The sequence below is a fragment of the Felis catus genome, chromosome A1 (assembly GCF_018350175.1).
Source record: "Felis catus isolate Fca126 chromosome A1, F.catus_Fca126_mat1.0, whole genome shotgun sequence".
Classification (NCBI taxonomy): domain Eukaryota; kingdom Metazoa; phylum Chordata; class Mammalia; order Carnivora; family Felidae; genus Felis; species Felis catus.
Genome location: NC_058368.1, coordinates 114,533,348 through 114,561,233, shown reverse-complemented (window position 1 = coordinate 114,561,233; position 27,886 = coordinate 114,533,348). Strand labels below are relative to the sequence as shown.

At 45.9% G+C, this 27,886-nt stretch overlaps 4 protein-coding genes across 16 annotated transcripts in view; 1 reads left to right on the top strand and 3 right to left on the bottom strand.

Moving 5' to 3' along the window:
• KDM3B (lysine demethylase 3B) overlaps positions 1 to 12,379 on the bottom strand; it is a 75,694-nt gene extending 63,315 nt beyond the window's left edge. Inside the window, exon 1 of one of the 3 annotated variants that reach the window (XM_045059593.1) lies at positions 12,247 to 12,379. In XM_045059593.1, coding sequence (XP_044915528.1) covers positions 12,247 to 12,261 — 15 coding nt within the window. In that variant the 5' untranslated portion in view covers positions 12,262 to 12,379. Of the gene's footprint in view, positions 1 to 6,206; positions 6,499 to 12,246 lie in introns of those variants that run through there. The other 2 variants (XM_023255610.2, XM_045059594.1) reach the window with 2 other exon arrangements.
• Positions 9,700 to 20,154, bottom strand: FAM53C (family with sequence similarity 53 member C). 2 transcript variants are annotated; one of them, XM_003980806.5, is made up of 5 exons: positions 20,015 to 20,154; positions 16,416 to 16,645; positions 15,964 to 16,021; positions 13,661 to 14,445; positions 9,700 to 12,751 (listed from the first exon to the last, which is right to left on the bottom strand). In XM_003980806.5, exons 2-5 carry the CDS (start codon positions 16,491 to 16,493, stop codon positions 12,494 to 12,496), a joined length of 1,179 nt encoding a protein of 392 aa, XP_003980855.1. In that variant the 5' UTR covers positions 16,494 to 16,645; positions 20,015 to 20,154; the 3' UTR covers positions 9,700 to 12,493. The 2 variants fall into 2 exon arrangements, with proteins under 2 accessions (XP_003980855.1, XP_003980854.1); XM_003980805.6 differs by lacking the exon at positions 20,015 to 20,154 and adding an exon at positions 19,560 to 19,694.
• Positions 20,155 to 20,219: 65 nt separating this feature from the next.
• The window catches only part of CDC25C (cell division cycle 25C), a 34,401-nt gene continuing 26,734 nt past the window's right edge, over positions 20,220 to 27,886 (top strand). Inside the window, exons 1-4 of one of the 10 annotated variants that reach the window (XM_045059609.1) lie at positions 20,220 to 20,336; positions 24,717 to 24,740; positions 25,618 to 25,817; positions 27,181 to 27,278. In XM_045059609.1, the coding sequence (XP_044915544.1) occupies positions 25,624 to 25,817; positions 27,181 to 27,278 (292 nt within the window). In that variant the 5' untranslated portion in view covers positions 20,220 to 20,336; positions 24,717 to 24,740; positions 25,618 to 25,623. Of the gene's footprint in view, positions 20,337 to 24,049; positions 24,182 to 24,401; positions 24,741 to 25,617; positions 25,818 to 26,020; positions 26,072 to 27,180; positions 27,279 to 27,886 lie in introns of those variants that run through there. The other 9 variants (XM_045059610.1, XM_045059633.1, XM_045059635.1 and 6 more) reach the window with 9 other exon arrangements.
• LOC101087194 (oocyte-specific histone RNA stem-loop-binding protein 2-like) lies at positions 20,712 to 24,161 on the bottom strand. The gene is given in 7 exon segments (XM_023255607.2): positions 20,712 to 20,915; positions 20,917 to 20,999; positions 21,846 to 21,966; positions 22,109 to 22,261; positions 22,889 to 22,993; positions 23,105 to 23,185; positions 24,025 to 24,161. Coding segments are annotated over 7 exon segments (633 nt in total). The 5' UTR covers positions 24,069 to 24,161; the 3' UTR covers positions 20,712 to 20,869.

Here is a 27,886-nt window from a genome sequence, read left to right as displayed (position 1 = left end):
ATATATCTTGTTATATATCTATAAGAAGAAAAATGTGATTAATATTCCAAAAGAGGTATATCACAAAGTGCTACAACAGCAAAGAAAAAAATAACATGTTGGGGATTCAGAAAGGCTTTATAGAGGTGGTAGAACATGGAATGGACAAACTTTCTCTTTATAGGATTTTGATGGTTAATATTAAAAGCAAAGAGGAAAGGGGAAACAAAGCAATAAAAGCCAAAAAGTACTAAGAAAGTGGAGGATCACTGAATCAGGGCTGCTTGCTATAAACATCCTTTTGGCAACACCCAATTTCCCTCATAGGATTCTTTGCACACCAAGGGTCCTTCGTATCTATAATTTGGTCTCGTGAGTAGACCAGGAAGAGGCTCTGTGCAGATCTCTGGATAGGTGTATCTCCTACTGTAAATTAATAACCTTATATGCGAATTTACAAATCAGTCTCCAGAGAGTGTGGTTAGTGAGAATCAGTTCCCCAGAGCCTGATTACCCCTAAACACACGCGCACACACACACACACACACACACACACACAAATGGAGTTTTTACCCTTGCAAAACTGAGAGAGGTCATATATATGAGTCACTACTTGAACATCAGGTAGGTTTTATCCACCTACAGAACAAGGGTAAAAGACACTCGGGCAGTCGGGATAGTGGGGTCGGGAGCGCTTAAAAACCACCAACCTGTCAAAGGCAGTGGAAAAACTGAGAAGCAGCAACAGGTGTCAGTCCCGCAGGCCTTGTGGAAGCAAACCCTACAGGAATCAACTCCAGCTGTTGAGAAAATCCCTAACAACAGAAAAGGCCACGTAACTTACCCACCATTCACAGTTATTCACCCACCATTTACAAGAAGGGAAGTGGGGCAAGTGAATCAACCATAACAAGTCGGAGATAAAAAGTAGGCAAGCGAGTACTAAAGGAGGGACTGAGCCCCTGGCAGGTGGGGAATTAGTGAAGCAACTCTTAGAAATAAATGGTAATTAAGAGGAAATATTTGTGCACTAAAGGGAGAGGATGCTGGATGGACAAAATGGCCAGAGTATGTGATCACTGGTGGACATACTGCACAGCTCTAAACTCAACAGAATGCAAATTAAGATAGAACTACTAACAATTATACACACAAAATAAGACAAACTTTTTTTTTAAAAAATGAATTATATGAAGCACTTGAGTGCCTGAAAAACTCAAGGATGGCTTAATGTTCAAAAATAGACCTTAAGGTTCAAAAATAGACCTCCTGATCTAAGAGAATTAAGATGAAAAACATTAGAGGGGCTCACACTTAAACATTACATATTCTTTTGTATAATCTCACTTTTATTTACAGTTCTGTAAACAGTACACTGATCCACAAAACATATTCTATTTATTTTAATAAACAGTGTATCATGTACCAGGCAGATTTTTATTAAACTCCTGGAATTAAAAGTAAAGGACACTTAAGGATAATCATTAACTCCCATTTCAATTAGGGCTGAGTTCTACGTTTGTGTGAACATAGGTGGAGATTGTGCCCTGGAAACAGAGTACTGTCCTAGACCTGATTATAATCATTATCTAGGAACAAAGTAGAGAGGTATTTTAAAGTCCACCTAACCTGAGACAAGGAAGAAAGGTTGGAGGAGGACGTAAAAAAATAAGGCAGATACAGATAAGTTTTCATTCCTCTTGGAAGACTCCCAGATAGAAGAAACATGGTACTAGCCTGGACACTGCTACAATTATTACATTATCTGGAATCAAAGGAAAGGAGTACTTTAGAGTCCACCTTTCTGCCAGATAAAGATGAAAGATTAAGGGATAAAAACAATAAAGCAGATATGCTTCTACTCCTCTTGCAAATTCTGGATAGCTGTGATAGCTAAGATACACATTCAAAACAAATCATTGGCTACTAAAAGAATCATTTAATTCTAACAAACAGCAAGAAAAGGATAGTTTATTTAATAAAACTGGTGCTACCACAACTGATTACTCAGTAGGAAGCAAGTTAGATCCCCCACGGCACATGCCACTTACAAAAATATTCCAGGCAGACCAAAGATCTAAAGGTAAAAATACAGAAACATTAAATAACATTTACATAGATTCAAGGGCAAGGAGCTATCCCCAAGCAAGTAAAGAAACCATTAAGAAAAGTGTAAGAAATTTAATGAGGTAAACATCTTGTTTTTCTGTATGGCAAAACAACTCATAAAGTTCAAAGACAAACGAGAGAAAATAATTGTAACACACCTGAGGGATAAAGGAGTTAATATCCTTAAAATGCACAGAACTTGTACAGAGTGAAAAGACTCCTATTTTTTTTTAATGGACCAAAGATAGGTATATAACTCATTAAAAATATAAAAGGCCAATAAAGATAGAAAAAGACCAGTAGTCATGAAACTGCTAGGTATTATTTTTCACCCATCAGATTGACAAAAGAGACAGACTGATGACACAAGTGATGGGAAAGGTGGAAACCAGCATTGCATGTATGCACTGCTGGTGGGCATGAGAAATGCTATCATCTTAGTGGAAAACTACCTGGTATTATCTAATACAACTGAAGATTCATGTACTCCTAGAATTCCTAACCCACTCCTAGGTGTCTAAACTACAGAAACAAAACCATGATTACACAAGATATGTATACAAGTTTATTAAGCACAGCATTATTTGTAGTGCCAAAAATATAACTAACTTGAACATCCAGAGTAAGGAGGAATGATTAAACAAATGATGGTACATCCGTTCTATGAAACATCATGTAGTTATCTAAAAGGATGAGTAAGATTTATAGGTATTGATGTCCATGGTATAATGGTAAATGGAAAAAAGGGGAGGGGTGCCTGGCTGGCTCAGTCCATAGAGCATGCAACTCTTGATCCTGGGGTTCTAAGTTTGAGCCCCATACTGGGTAAAGAGATGACTTAAAAACAAAATCTTAAAAAAAAAAAAAAAGTCCTTACAAAAAAGGGGGGGAGGGGAAGGCTGCAGTATGATACTATTCACTAATAAAAGCAACCTTTTGTATACAGATCAATGTTTTTATATTTTTTGTACCAGTATTAAGAAAGATAATGGGGTGCCTGGCTGGCTCAGTCAACAGAGCATGTGACCCTTGCTTGGTCTCAGGGTTGTGAGTTCAAGCCCCATGCTGGGCTTTTTTACTTAAAAAAATTAAAAAAGACAAGCAAAGCCTTTTTTTTGCAAAGTGGAAGCCTGTGAAAGATACTGTTGGCTTTTCCTGTGTATTCTTTTGGTTATTAGACATTTCGCAAAATAGAAGTTTTGCCTTTTAATAAAAAAAGGAAAACCCATGGTTTTTTGTTGGTTTTTTTTTTTTTTTTTTTTTTTTTTTTTTTGGTCTGTGTGTTTAACTACCACACCTACATATATGAAGGTCCCAAAGTCTCTGCAACTTATACGGACCAGTAATGATTGGGAACACAAAGAGGACAGTTAGAAGAATCAGAAATAAATGCATAGAAACCCATTAAACTAATCTTGCAGCAACACATTTTTTTTTTTTTTAACATAACAGGACAGGCCTATTTTGAAATACAAATAAAGCTACTACTCCATGGGGGGGGGGGGTAGTGGTAAAAAGCTGTTGTCCTATTACATCTAAAATTCTCAGTAGTTATTTGTCAGCATAGCTTTGAAGATGAAAATGCCCTCTAGCAAACCTTTACCAACCAAACTCCCAATCAACAGGATCCTGACTTTTCTATTTTCATATTTCATCTTAAGGAAGTACATGGCTTTGGTATTGTTTTCCAGAAAAGGGTTCATTAAAAGGGGCAGGACTACATTTTTAAAGATTTCAGGATCAAATAATATTTAGAAAGAGACCATTAATGGAGCCTAAAATTGAAAAGTGTTTTCAATCACTTCAAAAACTCATTCATCCAACCCTCAATTACTCATCCTTAACAGGGGGCGCCCTGCTATGCAATGCTCAAAACCAAGCATGCCTGAAAACATCTTAAACTAACTGAATGAAAATCTGCCCAATCACAGGCCAGCTGCTTGAAAACTCCACCCGTGAGTACAGGAAGAACACTTTTGATTGGAAGACGGTTGTGTTTACTACGGTGTGTGGTGCAAATTGGAAAGGCCCACATGTCTAGGGTCCAAAGGAAATCTCCTTAATGAAAAAGAAAAACAAATGTCCAGTTCTCATCCTAGGCTAGTCATTGTCATTAACAGAACCTCAACATAGCCACTGTAATTCTTGAGCAATTTTGCAAACTGGTGAAAAATTCTAAAGGCTGTGAGTTTTGTTGTGGTAGTTTTCTCACCTATGTCCCTTAATATACATACAAGCTTAAGTTTATTCTCAAAACTAAATCTGCCTTTGCTTCTGTAGGCACACAGCTCCATGAGAGACCCCAACACACTTCTAATGTACCCTTAACTTTAATTTCCAAGAATCACTGCAACTTTTTACTTGGTTTGGGAAACCACTTCATGAGCCCAGTGGTAAAATTATTCAGTATTTAGCTTAGTAGGTGTCCAGCATTTCAGTGAGCTTCAAAAACCTCTGTCCTTAGGGAGCTCAGCAAACAACAAAATGAATGGGTAGCCATTTCAGGTGCAGAGCTCATTAGCAATTCATCTGATGGAGGAAACAACTAGAATATAAAATTCTAACTGAAAAGCTAGGGCAGACTAGGCCTTAGGTTGAAGTATGCATATAATAGTGGATCCTAATTATGTTTTTCATTTATGGGAGTAAATTTTTGGATCTGAGATAGACACCTCTCCCCCATCCCAACCTAGAAAGCAATCTTTTAAAGAAAGCACAGAGTATTTTACAACCAAATCCCCTCCTTAAGCATCACCCTCATTCCTTTATATTCCTGGTAGCTTTTTATAAATTTGCCCCACTGAAGCCACATAAATGCCCAAACAGCCTTTTCTTATTTAGCATGGAGAAAGATCAAAGAATGTGAACTCAAGTAGCAGAAGGAAAGGCTAAGCCAGCCGCAAGCTAAACAACCCATAAAGCCTGCATATCAGAGGAAAAGAAAAAAAAAAGCAAAAAAAAAAAAAAAAAAAAAAAAAAAAAAAGCCTAACACCACTAATCAATAGGTAGAAAAATGAGTATCAGAAGCCTACAATATTAACATCAAATCTCAGGAAATCATTCCCACTTACAGCAAATATCTGCAGAAGCAAGTTCATCACGAAAATTTACCTTCTGTCTATTACATTCCAAAAGAATCTCCCTATTTTCATAGTCTTAACAGAGAAGCTAGGGCTGCTATCAGAATGAGGAACTAGAGAGGCTTGCCAAAGCTCAAAGACAATATTGTGCCGCCACATTAACAAAAATAACACAAGGTCCCAAATGCTAGTTAAGTTCTATTTTACTGAATAACTTCAATCACGAAGTACACCAAGGCCAAGTATTCAAAAACGCCCAAGCTCCAACACAAAGTTTCAAAACAAAACCTCTCCCAGGGTTGAGGGAGTAGCCGAGCTGGGAGCAAAAAAGCACCACCTAGCAGCCCCATTCCGCTCCTAAGACAGATCTCAAACTTATCAAAAACAGCCACAACCGCAGCTCCTGTCACCCAGAAGCTCAAAGAGAAAGGGAGCCTGAAGAGTCCTGAGAGCTGGCCTTTCTGGAGACCGCCAGGCCAAGCCCGGCTCAGACAAGGAGGAAGTAACTGCCGGATAAAAAGCCCCGAGCAGCTCCAACTGCAGCCTCTGTGCCTCCCACAATTGCCCACATTCCCGCCCCACTCGGGGCTCCCGGGAGGAAGAGAACAGGGTGCAGATTTCCAGGGAGGCTGCGAACTACAGGTCCACGTCTTTCAGGGAGCAGCGACAGCACCAGCCGAACTCTGAGGGGCCCAGGAGCCCAGGGTTCGGGAGCCAGCTCGCAAGGCGTGTTTTGGGGGTGTGGGGGGGGGGGACGCTGAGAAAGGGGTCGCTGAGGAGGCGGGGCCTGTCGGGTGGAAGCAGCAGCTCTTGGCGCCCTGGCTGCCCCCCGGGGGAAACCGGGGCGCGCACCCCGACGCGGAAGCCATGCCGGCCAGAGCTCGGGGTGCCGAGGAGCCGGTGGGGGGCGCTGAGGAGATCTGGGGGCGAGGAACTGGGTCACCCCCACCCCACCGCCCCCTCACAAAGGCCCCCGGGGAGGCCGCCCGCAGGCCCCGCAGCCCCGGCCTCAAGTGCCTGCCTCGGCCGCCACTCACCGCTAGGTCCTGGGGCACCGCCCCGCTCATAGCCCGCACTGTGCCGGCCCGCCAGGCCCGAGTGCGCAGCGCAGGCCCCGGATCTCCACCCGCCGCCGCCGCCGCCGCGGGGACCGAGGCCGAGGACGAGGCCGCGGTATCCGCGAACAGAAGCAGCAGCCGCTTGCCCACCGGGGAGGCCGCCGCGTCCGCCATCGCCAGGGCCGGCCAGACCCGCGCTCCCACCCGCCGCCTCCCACCACCTCTGCCGCTGAGCGCCCGATCCGCCCGCAAGGCCTCCCTCCGCACCACCCGCGGCCGCGGCTCCCCCCCACCCCCCCCAACAGCCACCACCAACCACCGGCGCCGCGCAGCGCCCCCCGTGGCCGGGAGCGGAGCCGCAGCCCGGGCCCCGCACAGCGCCCCCCGCGCTCTGGAGCGGGACGGCAGCTCCGGGCCCCTCGCAGCGCTCCGCCCCAACCTCCCCCGGGCCTGCAGTGCCCCCTGCGGCAGGGAGGGGAATTGCAGTTTAGGCGGGGGTAGGGAAGTGGGCGGGCCCTTCAGTCTTCCTTGGTACCATCCTGGTCCCAACCTTCCTTCTGGGGTGTCCCATATGTGAGAAGGCTGTAGCTTACCCGCCTCGGACACCCAAGACTTTTCCTGGGGCAGGGGGCTTGAGGGGCAAGGTACCTAGAGGTAGCGTTTTGAGCTCAGCAGTTAGCACCGCAATAACTATTCATTTCCTATCCTGAAAATATGCCCTATCAGTCCTGTCATTATCTTTTAGAAAACTCTCCCCACTGGTCCCTGGGACACATTGTCTTCTCACTGGCCCATAACATGGTACCATCCTATTCTATACTACTAGTACTTCATAGGTTCCTTTCCATTGACCAATGTGCTACATCCACTGGATGTTGTAATACCACTCTTTCCACTGGGTGAAGGCCAATGTGTTTCCAACATCTTGGTATATTTACTTAAACCGATGGAACTTCTTCCCTTTTCAAGTCTGCCAATGTTATTCAATACAGGTGTTTCTCAATTCAACTTTTAGGGGAATTGGAAAGAGATCAGCAATATAGAGATTCTCTTTGGCTCAACAGCACCTCATCTTACCATGGAAGTAGAGGCGTTGGGGGCCAAAAAAAAAAAAAAAACCCAACCACTCCTATCTCAATTCATTTAATACAGGTGTGGGAGATTGATAGTTGCTGTTAGAAAAGGGATTGTAGAGAAGGAGAGATACCGAATTTTTTGCCTAGATAGTCATTCACACCAGGCACTGGGAAACCTCAATCATTAAAACATTAACATTGGTGGGGTACCTGGGTGGCTCAGCCTGTTAAGCATTCGACTTTGGCTCAGGTCATGATCTCACGGCTCGTGAGTTTGAGCCCTGTGTCAGGCTCTGACTGGCAGCTTGAAGCCTGGAGCCTGTTTCGGATTCTGTGTCTTCCTCTCTTTCTCTGTCCCTCCCCCGCTTGCACACACTCTCAAATATACACACTCAAAAATAAACATTTAAAAAATCCATTAACATTGGTAATATCAGAGACTAGCACAGGTTCTATAGCTTTATAGATGCAGACTGAGTATATATGGAAGTAGATACAAACCAGAAATCATGGATTGTTACCCTCAAAGTGGCCATTTCTTTCAATGATCTGCACTACAGAAAGAACAGTAGCTGGTTCTTTCTCCAAGACTTAAGTGCTTACCCAGTTATCTCCTGACTATATCTTTTCTTTACCCTAGACATACTTTCCTTGCAAAGGTTGGGGTCTGCACTGGGGATCAGGGAGCAACTACTGACTTTTCTAAAAGTACAAAACCACTAGAGGAAGTCATTCTAGAACTAACCTTGCGGAATGCCAAGGAAACATTTCCTTGGACTTTTTCTCTTCCTATTCCTTAGAACCTCCACCTCCCATAAGCCAACCTGAGTCCTGAATCAGAATGCTTTCCTGGGCCAAAAGACACCTCTTAAAGCACATGGCCCACAAATTGTAGTTGGTAATAGAACCAGGGTGAATCCCTAAGACCTACCTGCTTTGCAGGATTCCTACCAAAATTCACTGTTGAGACTTTCTGCCATAAGGAGCTCTAATTACAGCCCCAGTGTCTAAAGCTGGACTCTCACAGCACCGGAGACAGAAATATGCCTAAGCTCAGGGATGGGAAGGCAAAGATGAGAAATTCATTCAACAAACATAGTAGGCACTTTTCATGTGCTATTAACTTTTCAACATGCCAGGGACACAACACTGAACAGAACCCTTGTGTTCTCATGGAGTTCTTCCTTATACTAGCAGGACTTCAGGAACAGAAAATGAAATCACACTTCGCTTCACAGAAAATAAACAGTAGAAAAATCTAACAACAACAACAACAACAACAACAAATGAACAGAAAGGAAAAAAAAGTCATTTGAGATGCTCAAACGGTAGGTGAAATGAAACAGCAGCAGTGTTAAGTAAGGAAAAAACTTATAATACTGAGACTTCTTTAACCACATGCCAAAGCCCCACCCTCCTCAAAGCCTTTTCTTGGTTTCTGGGGCAGGTGACAACCCTCACTATTTATGGAGTGTATTTTCATCCCCTCAAAGGTTCCTGCTCCAGGTTATCAAGCCAATCCTGTCCTCTTGCACACTTCATTGGTATTCAATGATGAGTGCCACAAATCTGAAGCAGGAAACTGGGACGGAGGCTAAGCAACTTGACTCTTCTTGCTGCCTGGCAAGTCAGCACCACAACTGGTAAAGAAAGGCTACTCCTTAGGGACAGAGGCTCCTGCCTGGATCTCTAAGCAATTACATTTTACCCAAACTGCAAGAATGCTAACACAGGGAAAAGGGTGGAATAGAAATGTCTAAAGAGAGTGAGCCACACACCTTCCCTGAGCACATGAACATCCCAAACTAAATCATTATGGAAAATACCAACTTCTGGGGCAAAAGAGAAGCTCTGCTGTTAGGATAATTTTCCAAAAGCATTATTTTTAGAATGGAGTAATTGCCTAGGTCTTTGGAATCTGAATTCTCAAGACTAAAATCTCCATCTCTCCAGGGCATAAGATGTAAAAACTCTTAAAAAAGAAAAAGATTCCTGGTCAAGTCTCTCAAACTGCTTTCTTCCCACTTCCTAAAGACTACAAATCAGTCTAGACAAGTTCCTGACTGGACTATCAAACATTTCTCAGGGAGCTAGAATGTATTAGTACTTGACTTCAACTTATTGGAAGACTGACCACAGGGTAGAGGAGATAGTTACCACTATCAGGGAAACAAAGACCAATCAGACTGCCAAAAATAACCAAGGCCTTCTCACAAGCTGGGCCACAGGATATTAATGCTGTGGCTGCAAAAGGCCTAGGACCAGATACTGCCCTCGAGGGGCGAAGGCCCAGCCATGTCTTAGAGCAAGGGACTGTTAGAGTTAGGTGGCCTTCTCCCTGCTTCCTCCTTGCTTTTCTTTGTGGAGAAGGGAAGAAGACACTGTAGTACACAAGATTGCTTGGGAAAATGAATTATTCTAATAAAACTTTATTTTTTCAAACACAGCCACAGAGGCAGGACCTCATGTTTAACACACACAGACTTATGGATTTTTTTAATATAAAACAAAGTTTACGAAAATTTTTTTTTCCACTTTTTGTATTTGTAATCCCATTAGCACAGGGACTTTGGCAGCAGGTGGGAGTGAAGGGCAGCTGGAGCTGCCACTGGGCAGTCACCGGGCACAGGAGGAGAGCACCAGCCTGGGAGTGGCTTCACTCACACACGCAGGAATACTCACCTACTGGTCAGCCACACCACACACACAACACAGATGCAGATGTCTACCCAGCGTCAACCACAGCCCTGTATAGGTGTGCTCCACTCTGGGTAAGCCCAATATGTGAAAATCCAAATAGTCAAAACAGCTAAAGTAGAGGGAGGTTGCTTGCTTTACAAAAGAAGCAATCACACAGGCTGCTTTTTAATGGTCGGCAGTCCAAATGCATTGCAAAATAGCATTTGGCTTATACAGAACTTTTGGAACAGATCTACTGTGTAAAGCAAAATGAACCACTTCTTGAAAAGGCTTGTCCCAGGGTCATGGGTGCTCAGATTGGGAAGCAAGATGACAGTTTCAACTAATTTAACTTTCCAGATCTTAATGTAATAGAATTCAAATATGATTATCTGTAGACCTTCTCCCCTAAGGATGGCACCCTGGGGCTTTGGAGAAGCCAGGGTAGAGGCAGAATTACTGCCCTCACTTCTTGAGCTTGGGGCTTACAGAGACACCACTGGTCTTGCTAGTGGCCTATTGGAAGCTGGCACAGCCAATATGCAGCAGAGAGCCCAGGCATAAGGATGCCCCAGGAGGAAAAGAAGCTGGCACCAGGGAAATTATGGCCTAAAGAAGAAGAGCCAAGGGAGGGATGAAACCAAGGATGGGCAACTACTGGGCTCACAGTTTCCCTGGATTCTCCAGAGAGCCTTTCTCAGGCCCCTACAGACTTAGTAGCTCACTGGTAATACATGGTAACTAGCAGGAGAAGGGGAAGAGCCCTGGAAGGGTAGAACCTTTGAGGGCCAGAGCCTCAAGAAGAAATGGCCACCTCCCCTGGAGTGGAGGTGAGAGGGCTGCAGCGTCAGTGATGTTCCTATGTGACATGTGGGAAACCAAGAAAATGACAGGTTCAATCCCATGAGGAAGAAAACATGTGGACTTTGGTCTTCTCCCCTTACCATGAGGAACTGGGTCCTAAGACACCCTGGAAATCCAAGAGAATGCCCTTCCTCCAATAAACAAGAAGGGCAGGTCCAATTCAGTCGTGCAGGGTCTAACCAAAGCCGGACAAAGCCTAACAAGCTATTTGGCGGCTGCTTTAGTATATCTTCACTGGTGCCAGCCCTACCAAGGGTCCTACAGTCGTTAAACCCATCCCTGCAGCCACTGGGACCTGCTGCCCTGGTTTAAGTTATGGGCGAGAAACAAAAAAAGGAAATTCAATCCAACAACAACAATTCCCAGCTGCTTCTCACAGCCTTTGCTTTACACAACCTCAGCCAACCCCTTAGTGAGCCCCAACCTCCCTGAGGTCTCTCAGGTCCAATTAGAGGCAAATAAACATTTCTAGGCAGGAATGGAAGACAAGCAAACTAGTAAATGCTGACATCCCCTTCCTCTTTGTCAAGCAGGTCTGAAAAGAGGTTAGACCTGGATCTAATGACAACAGGTTTCCCTATAGTCTGTTTCCAAAAGATAGTGCTGGAATGAGCTTACCCATGCTTACTGGGGACTGAATGCCACTTCTGCTGCAGGTTGGCCTTAGATGATGAGGGCCAACACAGGGCCTTTCCTCCTTGTTCTTGACCCTTGAAGCTCAGAATGTGAGGGGAAAAAATCCCATCAGTAGAGAGGGAAAGAGAAAAATGGAGCCATCCAACCATGCCTCAGTTGTCCACAGGTGCTTACATCTACTTAGAGAAAGAGGCAGGTTGTACATAGCCTAGGCAATCTGATAAGAAAAAAAGGCCAGCTCAGAATCAACATAGAGAGCCCTCTCCAGCCCTAATATTAGACCTATCTAGGGAAGGGGACGGGTCTAAGACAAAGACCATTAGCCAAGGTCACAGCACTTAAAAGACCCTGCCATCCCCCAAAAGAGAGTCCTTTGCAGAGCCAACAGTGCTTATGGATTATCAGCTCTGAAACCAAGCCACTTAGGAAAAAGAAAAACTTGGTGCCCTCCTCTTGACTCCTTGAATAAGCCTGCTATCCCGTGCAAACTCAAGATCCTGGGGGTATCATGATGCTCTGCTGTTATGGAGCAACTGCCTTCCTTCCCTAAGGCTACGCAAACACACCTTTCCCCAAGTACACTCCCACGCACGCGCACACTCTCACACAATTTCTCCAAGGAGGCTGAATGAACCCCCCACCCTGGCCAAATTCTAAGACACAAGTGCCCTTTGAAGCAAAGGGGCTAGTGAAATTCCCCGAGCTGGGGTCAGCAGACCCCTTCCTTCCCTGCCCATTGCTTTTTCGGTGGCAGGGATACTCACACTCAGGGCCGCCATGGGAAGGGTCTGCTCTGGGGCTGTCCCTCCCGCCACCAGCTCCGTTTATCTTGTCCCGGCCAGTCTCTTGGCATGGTCGAGCTTCCTGGAGCGAGAAGATTTCCGGCTGCCCTGAGTCGGAGCCCTCCACTCACCCCCATTCCCAGGCTGGGCCCCTGGCCTTGGGGCCTTGACACTTGTTAGTAGCCATAGAGAATCAGTCTGTGTGGCCCCAGGAAGTAGCCTCTCAGTTTTAGTTCTCCTCAATTAGATTCAAGTCCAGGTCCCCAAAGTCCTGCTGGCACAGTGTCCGCTTTCTCAGTGCCTGCCGCCCCCACCGCACGGCCCCCTCCTCCTCCTCTTCGCTTTCACTGAGCACCTGGGAGGAACCCCCAATGGGGCTGCAGGAAGCAGAGAGGGGTGGGGGGCTACAGGCCATGAACCACGGTGGAGAGATGCTGCTGCCTTCCCGGGCTGTTTCTTGGAGACAGAGACCTCCTGAGTATGGTTTCTGTCAAACAAACAACAAAGTTAAGAATGCAGAAAGATATCAACTCCCACAGAACCCTGGTCCAAGCTATATTTCAAAGTATCCCTCTTGGTTACCCCTACAGGTATGAGTCCTAGGCATGACGTGGGTGAACTCCCTGGTAACATTTAGAAAATTTAGTATGCAGGCACAGTTCTTTGAGCAAAGAGCCCATAGTTTCTGTTGGGTTCAAGATTAAGAGCTCACTTACAAGCTTCATGTGGGCAGGAATCTTATCTGGGTGTCTCACATCAATATTGCAAGTGCCTAGTCACAGCCCAGTACATAGCAGGTATTCAGTAACATTTGCTGACTGGTTGGAGGAATGACACTGAATAAGTAAATTCTCAAAGGGGTTTGTGACCCAATGGACTAGTAGGAAGAGTATGAAAAAAGTGGACAAGTGCATATAACAGCTGCACTCACACTGGGAAGTCAAAATCCATTTGCTGAACAGATGAATAAGGCAGCAACCCATTTTGCTGAAGCCCTCACACACCCAGCGGAAGCACTGACGGAGAGTGGCAAAATCAGTCTAGAGGTCAAGAAAGGGTAGGGCACTGATGATGTGACTTTTGAGGCTTATGCATCCTCAGAAGAGGAGGGAAAGCACCTTTAGCAGAACAATCAGGAATCCCTACTGGAAGATTTACCATGGGTCTCCCCTCAACTTCTCTAGAACCTCCAGGCCCAAGGAGTTACACACGACATGGGACACTGAGTCCTAAAGTAGGTACAGTCCCAGACAACTAGGATGGTGAATCATACTAGCAGAAGCTCAGACAGAAAAGAACCTGTCAGGAGTGCATGGAACTAGGGGACACTTCAAAGTAAAAATGGAACAGAGTCTCCCTCCTCCCAACCAAGTTTCCCTAGTCCTGCTGGTCCCACCTGATTCATCTTGTCGAAGTCTAAAGAAGGCCGCAGCCGCCGGGGGTCCTCCTCATGGCGCCGTTTGACTCCAGCTTTGCGAGCATCCAGATCACAGGGTTGTGAGCGGCTTCGGGGAAGATTGCGGAGGCCTCGAGGTCGCCAGGGCAGCTCTGGGGAGGATGCAGGGGAGCTCCGGGCAGAGGGCAAGAAGCGGCTTGCCTGCGGGCCCAGGCTAGGTGACAAGGAGAAGCGACGCTGGGGTGGGCAAGGTGACAGAGACTCAGCATCACTCTCCCAGGAGACACTCTGGGGGGAGGTGGCACAGGGTCGAGAGGAATCTTGGGCCAGAGCCAGGCTGAAGAAAGGGGGACTGTAGGGTCTGTGGGCCGGGGCACATTGAGAAGAGGCACTGGGAGCTTGGAGGAACCTGAGGCTGGAGACCCGCTTTGGGGGGCTCTGGTGAGGCACCTGCGGCCCACCCCCTCCACCACTGCCCCGGTGCTTGATGGGAGTCCACAGCTTGGAGGGGGCGGGCCGCCACACCGGCTGCCAGCGAGACAGGTCCACGGGCACTGAGAGTGAGCGGCAGTGCCTCTTGGATGGAGGGGCAGGGGGCACAGGAAGCTTCTCTGGATCTGGGGGCTCAGGGCTTAGGACTTGGGAGAGGGGCTGCTCCTGTGGGGAACTTCCCGGGCTAGGTGGTCTGAGGTGCAGGCTCAAGCCCGAGGGGTGGTAGCTGAGGTTGAGGCTATCCTGGAACTCAGCACAGGAACAGTGGGGCAGGCCCCTCCAGGAAGCACCTTCTGGAAAGCATTCATAATAAAAATAGTATTAATGATAGCTAATATATTTTTAAGAGCTTACTATATGCCACAAAATATAATGAGCACTTTATGTGAGGTTTCCCCAAACCTCAGGAGGTAGGTACTATTATCCCCATTTCACAGATGAGAGAAGTCCAGTAACCTGTCCTAGGTCATGTAGGAATGAAATGATCAAAGGAGGATTCAAATCCAGGTCTGTGTGATGCTAAGGCTAGGTCTCTTACCACTAGACTATACTGCCTCCATTATGAGGAACCACCTGAAATTAAAAATAGTCTCAAATACCGCGTATCACTCCCTCTCAAAGGCACAAACAGTCAAGAGAAAAAAAAGCATGTGTGCCCTGCTCATACTTCACTCCACCTAGCCTTACTCTGCTTCCATACCTACCAGCCCCAGGTTGTAAAAAGCAGGCCCATGCTCTTCTTTAATCTTTCTCCTTCCTACATGTCACCAGCACCCAGACAAGAGTTAGGGCTGCCAAGGATTAAGAGGTAATCGAGCAGGTAAGAGATCATTTTTATTCCTAGAGAGGGCAAACAGAGTGGGGAAGGCCTTTGATGATGGAACCCAGGCTTGGGAAACCCTAAGACTATTCATGTTCCTTTGTTGTCTAGCCACCCACAAAGAAATGCTCCAATTAACACACTGATACCAAAAGATCTAGCTAGAGTGTAGTTAACTAAAAAAATAAAAAGTGCCAAATAATATATATAGTATGCAACCTTTTGAAGGAATAAAAAGTACACATTTATATTTGCTTCTATTTGTATAAAGAAACTCTAGTTGGACAAAGTAATAACACGAGCTGCTTTTGGGGAGATGGCGGGAGCTAGATGGAGAAGGGAGACTTTTTTCAATATATTTGTTATTCACAAAATTTTTTTTTGAGGGGTGCCCGGATGGCTCAGTTGGTTGAGTGTCCGACTTTGGTTCAGGTCATGACCTCGTGGTTCATGAGTTCGAGCCCCGCGTTGGGCTTTGTGCTGACAGCTCAGAGCCTGGAGCCTGCTTCGGATTCTGTGTCTCCCTCTCTCTCTGTTCCTCCCCAGCTCACACTCTGTCTCTCTCAAAAATAAATAAAGATTTAAAAAAAATTTTTTTTTAGTGTGTGGGAGAAGGGCAGAGGGAGTAGGAGAGAAAGGATCTTAAGTGAGCTCCAATGAGGGGCACGACCCTGAGATCATGACCTGAGCTGAAATCAAGAGTGGAACACTTAACTGACTGAGCCATCCAAGTGCCCCTTTAAATTTTTTGAACCACATGAATGTATTACCTATTTTAAAAAAAAATCAGATTATAAAAGTCCTGTCAAGGCTAGAATAAGAGCAAACTAAACAAATAAGCTCCATGCAGGTGCAGGAAAATGGAGATAAGCGTGAATCTCAGCAGGTGACCCTGGCAAGAAAATTGTGGAGACAGACTAGCTAGCCCTGGTCACTGGAAACCAATGAAAGAAAGGTGAAGATACACACAGACACACATACAAAGCCTTACCAGACACAAGTTGGAAAGGGTTCCCACAGTTGGAGATGTCTGCATGATCAGGCAGAGGCTAAGAGAGAGAGAGGATATCCATCATGATTCAGGCTCAGGACACAGATTTCCAGGAAGCCCTTTTCAGCTTACCCCTGTAATTCATGGGCTATAGAGATGTTAGGGACTCCTAAATGTTCTCTTCTTGTTGTCTTCCCAAAGTTAGTGAGTAAAATAATCCACATCTTCCAACATCTCATACCCTTCTCCACCCAAGTTTTGGTGTCCCTTCTCTATCAGTGGAAAAATACCTGCCCCCTTCCTTTTGGGCTGGGTTTTGAGCCTTTAGTAGGCTCTTCCAGTACAAGTACCATGACTCATACGGCACAGGACATGGGTAAAGTAGTAGCAACAAACAGCCTCAGAAAAAAGGGGGAGGGGATGGTAGAGAAGCAGGAAGACTGGTCTTTTACCAGACTGATGCTGAAGCGTGTGCATTTCAGCTCATCCAGAGTCTGCTTCTGTAGCTGCTCAGTGATCAGGGTTATCATGATTCTCCCCAGGATATGACTTGCACACTTTGGAGCAAATGATGGATGTCTTCCCTGTTGTTCTTCCAGACCTCACTCGTGAGCCGTCTTCTGCCACTGCAGCACCATTCTAGCACCATTGGGACTCCCCTCTCCAGTCATGCCTGCTGAGTCTGCCAATTACAGAGGGACCAGCCCCAAGTGATATTAGAGATGTACCTGGCCCAAAGGTGGAAAATGCATGGCACACATACCACAGCATCCCTATGCCAGGCCTCTGGCAGACATCATTAATTGATCACAGCTCTTTCCTGCTAAGCCTAAACACAGCCTCAGAAACATTCTGAACGTGGCACTCCAGTTAATCAGTAAAATGAACTAGAGTTAGCAAGGAAGTTGAAACCTATTTGCCACTCCTAACCTGGTTCATGCTCTGCTCTGTCTACCCAGACTACCGGTACCACTTAAAAAACAGCTCAAGTGAGAGACAACACCCAAATGGTTACTTCCATCCTGATTACCCCAATATTTTCTTTTATCCTCTAATCAGAAACAGAGAGATACATTTTTCCTAAACCACACAAATAGTAATAGGGAACAGGGTGGAGCACTGGTTGTAGGAATGACTTTTTCCTTTAGACCAATCAGAGTGAACAAGGTTTCATGTTCTCCCTTAGCCTGAATGTATACTGTGTTATATTGTTTTCTAACAGATACTGTATACATTCTCTTACAAAGCTAAGAAGACAGAGAAATGGAACCAGGATTATTCCGATTACATTTCAACTCTATAGATGTTAACAACTGTATGACTTCATTCAACTAAGTTTTTAGCCTGATCTGACTCAAAGACCATGGATACAATTAACTGAGACTCCTTCTCATGGTCAATTTCAGTAGAAGCAAACTAATTCTATCAAAGAACAGGCTTCCAGCCTACACAATTGCCTGAGGGGCCTTGCTCAATGGAGGAGAGGAGGTTAACCTAGTATTTCCATATGGTTCTGCCTATTCCCAGAAATGACCAGCAGGCAGACAGCTCATCAGAGGGTGTATATAGCATTCTCTAGTAGATAAAACAAACATTCAAGAAATCTAAATCTTGCTCCAATTTGCTGTGACAGTTCTGGGAAGTCACTTGACTTTTCTTGGCCTTAGTTAACCTGTATATAAAATGGGCACAATAAATATGTCTTAACCTGTCACAGGTACCATATAACATGAAATACCAAAATGTAAAAAGCATACGATCTAGCCTGTACAAATCAGGACTCCACAAAGACTGCTGTTTCTCAAACCCTCCTGTTTGCTGCTCTACACAGGCTAAGAATGCCACAAGTGATGATATTAAGCTGAAGAAGGCAATTGGGTTTATCTATTTGGCTGGACACCACCCTTCCTCATCAGCACACCTAGGGAAGCCCAAAACAGCTCTTCTGTGACCTTGGAGGCAGATCACTTTCTACTTTTGCAAAAAAAAAGAGGGAATCATCTTGACCCCCATCCCCACCTCAGAGAGAGGTAGGTAAGGAAAAGCAAAGAAATACATGTGGATGTATGTGGAGTTTTTTTGGAAGAAAGGTCTGGGAGAAGTCAATCATCATTACAGATAACTATCATTTTCACGCATAATTATCACCACCCTGAACGAAGTTCCAGCTTCCCGAGAGCTCCTTTCAGCAGCTTCTATGTTCTTGGAGGAAAAGCTAAAGCTTCTTTTCTGCTCTTGGTTTCTTAACTCTGCCCCCAAAAGATCAACTAGAGAGGGAACCTAACTGAAGGCTTTTACCCCACAGATCACAGGCCTCAGACTGACCAGCCATGAAGAGCAGGGAGTGAAGCAAACTCTTTCAAGCTTTTCATGAGGCATTTGGCCAAACAGCAAACTCCCAGCCCTCTCTGGGATCAAGTGAAGAGAGTGATTTTGTGTTTTTCTGCATTTTAATTGTTGGGATGTGGCCACACACGGCGGTAATTGGAACAATGCAACTACCACCACGCAACTGATACTCTCAGCCTGAGTTTCCTAAAACAGGCCAGCCTGAGAGGGGGAACAGAACGGAAGCCATAAGGAATCAAACCAGGACACAAAAGAAGGCAAACCAGCTCCGCGAGGGGCCTCCTCTTTCTCAGGCAGGCATAGAAAAAAGTGTAAGAAACCCTCTCTTGCCGCCTTCCTTCCCCTTCCATTTTGTTTATCTGAGGGGCAAAGACAGCCCTGAACCTTCACTAAACAAGTTAAAACTTCTCAGCTTAACAACTGGCACAGGGCTCAGCCCTTCACAGAGCAGCAGGCCGCTAGGCCCTCCCCACGACCCCACCAGGCCCAACTCTCAATCCAGGCTTTCCTTCCACCATCAGCCCCCTAACATAAAGACTGGACCCCCATCCCATCTCTTATTGGATGGCAGTAACCCCTGACATTCGGGTTTCAGGGATGCTGAGGTTGTGATGAAAACTGAAGAACCTAGGATCTAGTCAGGCCAAGGGGTAAGAGAGTCACAAATCCCCTGGGGACCTTCCCCCCCCACCCCACCCCCAGGTCCCAGGCCCACATCTCTGGGGGAGACTGGAGAAAAACATGAGGAAGGCAGGAAGGTGCATGAACATGTAAGTGAGGATCTGACTGTTCCTTCTTCCATATGGCTCTGGCGGGGATAGGGGTGACAAGTGGGGAGCACCCCTCCCCCCACCCCGATGAAGAAGCAAAAGGCTAGGCCCCCCCTCCAGTCTTCAACCTCTCCCTCGGTTGCTCTGCCTGTCCCTGCGGGGTGGGGCATGGGGCGTCCGCTGGCCCCTAGGGGGGCACAAGGGCTCGCTCAGGGGGGTTGTCGTTCGCCTCCTCCCATATCAGCTTCCATCACCTGGCCGCGGGAAGCGAACTCAGGACGCTGGGGATGAAGAGGGTCTGGGACTTAGCACTCCGCCAACCCCTCCCCCACCGGGTCCCGTGCTCTCCCCGCGGAGGCGTCCAGAGAGGCCGTGCGGCGCTCGCGGCCGGGCAGGGGGAAGGGAAAGAGGGAAGGAGGGAGGGACGGCCGAGGTGCCCGCCCCGAGGCCCCAGCGCCACCTGCCCTCGCCACCTACCGCGGCTCCTCCAGCTCCCAGGGCCGCGGCCGGAGCAGCTCTGAGCGCTCCGTTCGCCCCACGGTGCCCTTAAAAGGCGCCGGCGCGAACCAAAGGGCTCCTAAGGAGAGTAGGGAGATCGCTCTGGTTCGCGGAATCCTCCTGAACCGCCCGCGGAGGCTCGAGCCTTGCGCCGTTTCTCTCCTAAAGTCTATTTTGGAAAGTACTGTCGGGAATGAGACAGGTTCTTTGATTTAGGGATGAAGGTGGTTTCCTCACTATCGAGTCACCCCCTCCAAAATACTGCAGAAGGTGGACGGACCCAGTTGGCGGCACATCTCGAAACCCGCGGGGGAGGCCGTGTTGGACGAAGGTAAACAAAGCCATCCCCCTCACCCTCCATTCCAACACTGGCCTAAGTACAGCCCTCTACTCGATTTGAGTCGCGTAATAGAATTAGCTGAAGTTCCTCTTACCTGCTCTCCTGTCCGGCCCTCTAGGGCTGCTTCGGAGAAGGAATCCCCCTTCCGCCAGCAGAGGACCCGTCCGCGGCGTGAAGGCTTCTGGGAAATGTAGTCCAAGAGTCGATTAGGGCCTGCTCCGAGTCCCAGGAGCCCCTCTTCAAGCTGCCGGATCGCCTCGAACCTTATAAACCCAGGACTTGCAACGGTTGCGCGGCCGTTCCAAATTGGTTTTGTAATTAGCCCTCACCCAAAACACTTTGTGAAGCTGCGGAGGGCCCAGGGCTGTCCACTACTCTTCCTTCCTCTACGCACCCCCACCCCCGAGCAGGATGAGGTAATGGGGTTGTGATTATGACATCATAGGCGGTTCAGTTGCTTGCGGGGGTGGGTTGGGGGGGGAGGGAAGGAGGAGTATGGTGGCTACAGCTGGACCACTTAAGACAGGGAGGGAGGAAACAGGCAGCTGGAGAAAAGATGTTCATGTCCGTATATTTCCTCTTTAGGAACAGGATACCACCCTTTATTAAATCTCCACCACTACCACCATCTCCCACCTCAGCCAAAGTTTAAGTCTTTTTTCGAAAAGACTGCATGTAGACGTTAGTAGGGAAGAGGGTGAGGAACAGCTAAATGGTTCCTGACTTTCATGTAAATTCGAGGCTCAGCTATCAAAAAAGGTTTAGAAAGAAAGGCAAAAAGAAAAAGAGGCTTTAAACAATGCCTTCGTGTTGCCATCTTTTTGTACAGCAGTTTTAGATTTCTTTTTTAATCGATTGGGAAGTAGCAGTAATGCAAATAATCTTCACTATTACAACTATTACACTATTACAACTTAGCAGCAAGTCCCTTGAAAGACGTCTGTTTTCTCTAAATATTTTGTGCCCCACTCAAGTCTAGGACAGATATGTAACTGATCAGCTACAAAGTAGCACCAGTGGTGGGGATCTTCCTCACAGAGCCAGGGAAGGGAGTAGGCAGGAGCCACCAAGTCTGCAAACTGAAAAAGAAGAGTGAAGAGAAAGTGAGATTTATCAAGAAAATAGGGGTGGAGGGAAGATAGATGCACTGCATATTCCCTTGCCCTGCACATTTCCCCTTGGCAAAAGAGGGAACAAGGCCATGAAGTATAGGAGACATGGTTTCCAGTAATTACTGTTGTGGAGCACTTATTATGTACCAGACACCGTGCTACATACTTTAAAAAAGTATTCTCATTTTTGCTTAGAATCATGAAATGAGCAAATGTCTCTATTTGACAGATGAAATGGTTGGAGAGATTAAGTGACTGCCCATCTGGTAGGCAAAGGTAATATTACAGAGCAGTCCTTGATGCTTTAAAGTCCTTGGTCTTCACCACTTGATGATCCTCCTTTTTTTATTATTTATTATCCTTTTATAATTTTGTTATTTATTATCCTTTTATTATTAACAATGCTTTAATAAAGTTCAATGATTGAGAATAAGAAGTTAGCTTTGGCTCATATGCAAAACATTTATAAAATGAGACACTTGAAAAAAACAAACACCCAAATCCTCCACGTCAGGTTTCAGGCCTCAATTCCAAGGAAGATTATACCCCTTTCATCAAGTATAAGATAGCCCCCAGTGCAGCCCAACTTCCCTGCCATTACTAACTATAATTAAATCTCCTTATGCCACCTTTAGTTCTCAGTGTTTTTTATTCATGTCCTATTTTTTCTTGCTGCTCCATTTTCCTTCTTTCATTCTTGGACTACTACCTTGAACCCCATGCTAATTGTCACCTCATAGGCCAGACTCCATCTCTAACAGTGCACCAGTGGGATTTAGAAGACAGGTAGAAGATAGGTGGATAGAAGACTACCTGGGCTCCCTTCTGGTCTCCATCCAGATTCGTTGAGGGTTCCAGGGCCTGGAACCAGTCATCCAAAAGGTCATCCAAAGGGGTGGAACCCATTGGCTCTAAGAGATGCTCCATCCCCTGCCTAGGAATGCAGCAGAGTCAGAGGAACATGCACCTCATTCAGACTCTCCCTTTTCAGCCATTAAAAGCTAAACCCCTGCAAAGTAAGGAGAGGTGGGGCTCAGTCCACCACTCAAACAAGAAACCAAGAATAATGCACTCACCCCTCAGCCCCCCGGCCCTGCAGAGGCTGGCTGGGGGGGTCCCAAGAATGTAGAGCTCTTCTCCACTGCCTGATTTGGGCATCCCACGAGCGACGGCTGTACCTCCTGTTCTTATTTGGTGTTTGAGGGTGAAGTCCTGGCTGTCGCTTTGCCCTGGCAATGACAGATATGTTTCAGACTCAGATCAGGGGGAAGGGGCACAGGTCAGTTTATCACAGTGAATTAGGAGACTCATTAGGATTTCTTAAGAGTCAGGTAGGATCAATGCCCGCAATTCAATAGAAAAAATAAATCTTCAGTTGGGATTAAGCACCAAACTTCCTAAATTCCTAATATTCTTCTGGCAAGGGTAATTTAGATATTCCAACTCCCTCAGAAGTCAAGATAGATATAAAAGACAGTATCTGACATCCCTTTAAAATACATACTACCTCTTTATACATTTAGTTTGCCCGTATGCATGGAAACTTACATGTAATTAGGCAAGTATGTTGTAATTAGTGAAGTCAGCTGGCGGTATGAAGTAAAAATGGTTGGAAAGAAAAACTTCATTAGCAAACATGGATTGAGCTTTTGAAAGTCTCATGGGCCAAGTAGGATTTGTTCCATTTGAAAAAAAGTCTTGAAAATTTATTTAGGGGCTACATTTCAGGAGACTTAGTTTTAGTAATGATGAGACTTTGTGAGAGCATTCATATTCTAATATCTTTCCATCACCCTACATTGAACCAAAGCCACTTAGCTGACATGCTTGTTGTGACCCCGCACAACTGCACTCACTTGGGGACCTGCTGCAGGAAACACTGGTAACCAGGTGTGCGCTTGCCATAATCTATCTGTTTTTGCCGCCGCTGTAGAACAACTTCATCTGTCTCTACCTCCCACCTGCAGGGGAAGTATACAATGGTCCCATGAAGTGTGATTATGGTTTTCAAAGTAAAAACCAACTCATCCCACACACACTCCCTTAACCCCTAGTCTGTTTTTCAAACTCACCTAGCATGGCAGGGCTCTGTGCTGACTCCCACACTCACCATCTCAATCCCAGAGAACAAAGACTCTTCACATACCTCCTTTCTGGGGAAGCAGATTCTCCATATGAAAAGGGTATTAGGATAAAACCCAGCTGACTATGCTGTACTTCTTAGCAACTACCACCACCAAGATGTGGACACCGGATAAAGGTTGTGTTTGTGGCTGAACTGTTGCATTGCTTACTTGTTTCTCAGAATGTGATTTGCAAACCACCAGCATGAGTAGTGCGTTGATAATTCCTAGGCCCCACTCTCTACTTATTGATTCATCATTTTAAGGAGCTTGCATTCAAAGAGCTTCCAAGTTATTTTGAACATCTTTTTGTGTGTGTAGAAAATTTCAAAAATAGAGAAGAGCATGCCATAATGTTTTGCTACTCAAAGTATGGTCTCAGGACCAGCTGCATCAGCATCAGCTTGTTAGAAATGCAGAATCTTGGACGCCAACCCAGACCTACTGAATCAGAACCTGCATTTTAACAAGATCCCCAGATGATTAAACTTTGACAGTAGTGATATAATGTACCCCCAGTTACCCATTGCTTAATACTCATGGCAAATCTTGTTTCGTCTATACCCACCACCCACCATCTATACCCACCACCACTCCCGCAGGATTATTCAAATCCCCAACATTAAGAATAAATTCTTAGTATCACCTATCAATGTTCAAATTTCCATAAACGGCCAAAGCTTGGGATCCTTTGGACTGTGATAAGGATTATACCAAGAGATGATTTAATTCCCCTGTTTTCCCTGAAAAGGAATTTCCTTTATCCTGCATAACCTAGAGTCTCAGAAATGCTGAGCTCTAAAAGGAACTGGAAACAATGAAAGCTATTGGAAGGGGTCAATACATAAATGTAGCATAAATACACACACCTGTCTCGCCTCAACATCTGCCATACCGGTGGCAAATGCTCCATCTCCAACGGAAGGCAAGAAAAACGAAGATGAAAAGGCCCAAGTAACGACACAAGAAAGAAGCAAGGGGAAAGAAAAGTTTAAAACACCCTGTCACCCAAACAACTCTCTCCAGGTATTATCTTAAAGACCAGTACTCGCTACCGAAGTCCAGTTTAAATCTCCCGGGGTTGGAAGGGCTAAGGGAATAGAGTGCTCAGGAAGGGTGTGGAGATTGGCCAGAGGGAGAACCAATGGTGTGCCAGGCACTCGGGGGGCGGGGCTTACCTAGCGGTTTACTGAACCCTGGCCAATCGGCATCCTGCTCTGGCTGAGGGGCGGGGCAAATTGTGTTCCTTCCAAAGCAAGGTCACGCCTAGTGATGTAGAGCCAAACGATTGGCCAAAGGAGTCTGGGCGCGCGCGGGCGCAGATTGGCTGACGCAGTCTTGAAGTGAATGGGATAGGTTTACTGGGGAGGCGGAAGGTTTGAATAGCCAGGCCCTGTGACTGTTGATATTCTTGCACTGTGGCTGTAACTTCGGTCCTCTCGGCCTATCCAGTCTAGAAGCGGAATCGTAGTCTGGTTAATTGACTCCTTTCGTCAGATTTCCTTTAATTCTGCTCAAGTCTTCGCTTGTGACTGACTCCCCACCTTTGTTTTTCCTGAAGGTGAATCTCTGGCTCCAATCTGAGGTAAGCCGGGAACCCTCTCCACCGGTATCACGGAAACCTCAGCGTCCCCCAGGGTCCAGTGGGGGCTCTACAAACAGAACTTCAGGGGATTTAATAAGCATTATCGTGAGTTAGGAGACCCGAATTCTTTCCTGTCAGTAGTCACTAGCTGTGTGGCCCCCGAATAAGTGAAAGCCTTTTCTTTTCTTTTCTTTTTTCTCTTCTCTTCTCTTCTCTTCTCTTCTCTTCTTTTTCTCTTCTTTTCTTTCTTTTTTTCTTTCTTTTTTCCTCTCTCTCTGTCTCTCTCTTTCATCCCTTTCTCCCTTTTTTTCCTTCGAGAGCTGGTGAGTCGGGGGGGCGGGGAAGGGGGAAGGGCAGAGGGAGATGGAGAATCATAAGCAGGATCCAGGCCCAGGGCAGAGCCCTGGAGGGGCTCGATCTCACCCCCGTGAGATCATGAGATCATGGCCTGAGCTGAAATCAAGAGCCCCAAGCTTAACGGACTGAGGCATGCAGGCGCCCCTCATTCCTTTTTTAATGAAGTCCTGGTTTTGGGTTGCCTGGCTGGCTTAGTCAATGGAATGTGGAACTGTTCTCGCGAGTTCATGCCCCACTTTAGGTGTACAGCTTACTTTAAAAAAAAAAAAAAAAAAAAAAAAAAAGTCCCGCGTTTGCCTCTAGATAAGTTCGGCTCCAAGAAAAAGGTCAAGGTGCTTGGGGCAAGTGGGATTCAACTTTCATGCCTAGTTGTGATGCTAGGGATGTCCTTTCTCCAGTACTGAGCCACTGGGCTGCTGCTGGAAAGGGTGGAGGAGGTTGTGAAAACTGGACAGCCTGTGAGGGACCTATGTAGATGATGTTCACCTCTTAGGTAGGTGTTATTTTTTTTTTTCCTCAGGAGGCCATGTCTGCAGAATTGATTTCATCTGCAGAAGAGGATGTACATCCTGGCTCAGGACCCAGTTTTAGGTCCAGTCAGAGGAAGATATTAAACCTGCTCTTGGAGAGAGACACCTCCTTTACCACCTGTCCAGATCTCCCTAGAACTCCAGTGAACAAACTCTTTGGCGATTCTGCAAACCTAAGTGTTTTGTCTGGGTAAATCCACCTTTTACATCTTATCTCCTTTGCTTTTCCAAATAGCCTTGGGATTTTTATTTATTTATTTATTTTTTTAAAGTTTATATTTGAGAGAGAGTGAGCAACTGGGAGAAGGGCAGAGAGAGAGGGGGACAGAGGATCTGAAGCCGGCACAAGCTGATAGCAGCAAGCCTGATGTGGGGCTCGAACTCACCAGCTTTGAGATCATGACCTGAGCTGAAGCTAGTTGCTCAACCGACTGAGCCACCCAGGTGCCCCAATTTATTTATTTGTTTGTTTGTTTGTTTATCGTAAAAGTTTATTTATTTATTTTGATAGAGAGAGTATGAGCAGGGGAGGAGCAGAGAGAAAATCCCAAACAGGCTCTGTGATGTCAGTGCAGAGCCCCATGCAGGGCTGGAACTCAAAAACCGTGAGATCATGAAGTGAGAGTTGGGGGCTTAACCATCTGAGCCACCCAGGCACAGCCTTGGGGTTTTTAAAAAATTATCTTGGCTCCTGCTTCAGATTCTGTGTCTCCCTCTCTCCATATCCCTCCCCCACACTCTCTCTTTCTCTCTCTCTCTCAAAAATAAATAAACATTAAAAAAAAAAGTGGGGAGGAGGCACTTGGGTGGCTCAGTCAGTTAAGTGTCTGACTTTGACTCAGGTCATGATCTCAAGGTTTGTGGGTGCTGACAGCTCAGAGCCTGGAGCCTGCTTCTCATTCTGTGTCTCCCTCTCTCTCTGCCCCTCTCTCTCTTTCTCAAAAATGAGTAAATACTAAAAAAACATTTTTAAAAAATTATTGTGACTCAAAGATCAGGGTTTAAGTTTTAAACCCTGCCCTTCAGTAACAGTGTGACTCTTGACCCTCAGGCTTCTTTTCTGTGACATAGAAATAACAATCTCTTCCTATCTTACTAGGATCTTATGAGAATTAAATGATGTGATGTCTGGGAAAAGTCTTTGAAAACTCTATTGTGTTATAGGAGTTGGTATTTTTATTTGTATTAATATTAGTGTTATTATTATTGTACTTTAAATTCTGGTCATGCCATGCTCTGATGCCTCGGCTAGTTGGAGAGTTATAGACCTGAGAAGTACTAGAGACTCCAGGGAGAAACTAAATCTATGTACGCACAGTGCGTAGGGCAAAAGATGTGGGGTCAAGACCCACCTCAGCCAATAATGTTTGGTCCTCAATTTGAAAAAAAATTACTTGTCTCAATATGTTGGTGAGGAGGAAATGAGATGCAAATTATTGGAGTAGAGAAAAGGTTCCTGAGGGGTGTTTCAGATGAAGAGGATAATGTGATCTTTGCCTTTCAAGGTTATTACAACTTAATGGGAATCTTGCTGTACTATTATGTCTCAACAGAGGAACCCCAAAATGTTGCCTTGATCTTTCCAATCTTAGCAGTGGTGGGGAGATGTCTGCCAGTCAGCTTACCACTTCTGCAGACCTTGATGAAACAGGTAAGGAGAAGGGAGGTAAAGGCCTCAAGGAAAAGAATAACTTCTAAGGGAGAAAACAGGGTAGTCAGATAGAGATGGAAGGTGGTAAAATTAGGTAGAGGGGCGCCTGGGTGGCTCAGTCGGTTAAGCCCATCCGACTTCGGTTCAGGTCATGATCTCATGGTTCCTGAGTTCGAACCCCACATCGGGCTCTGTGCTGGCAGCTCAGAGCCTTCATCCTGCTTTAGATTCTGTGTCTCCCTCTCTGTCTGCCCCTACCTTGCTCACACTCTGAGCCTCTCTCTCTCTCTCTCTCTCTCTCTCTCTCTCTCTCTCTCAAATATAAATAAACATTAAAAAAAATTTTTTTTAACGGAGGTAAAGATCCTTGAAGTTGAAATTCTGTGGGTACCTAGGGAATTTTTGAGAATGATAAGCCAAGAAGAGAAATGTAATAACATAAATAGGAGTCATTTTGCATTTGAAAAATTTAGACAAGAAGGAATATTTTGTTAACTGATTGATGATGGGAATGAAAGTAGTAGTTAAAATGGGAAGTTTTATGCTCTAGTATAATCTCAGCAAAGGCAAAGAAACATAAAGAAATACTTTGTTAACTAATTCTTGTG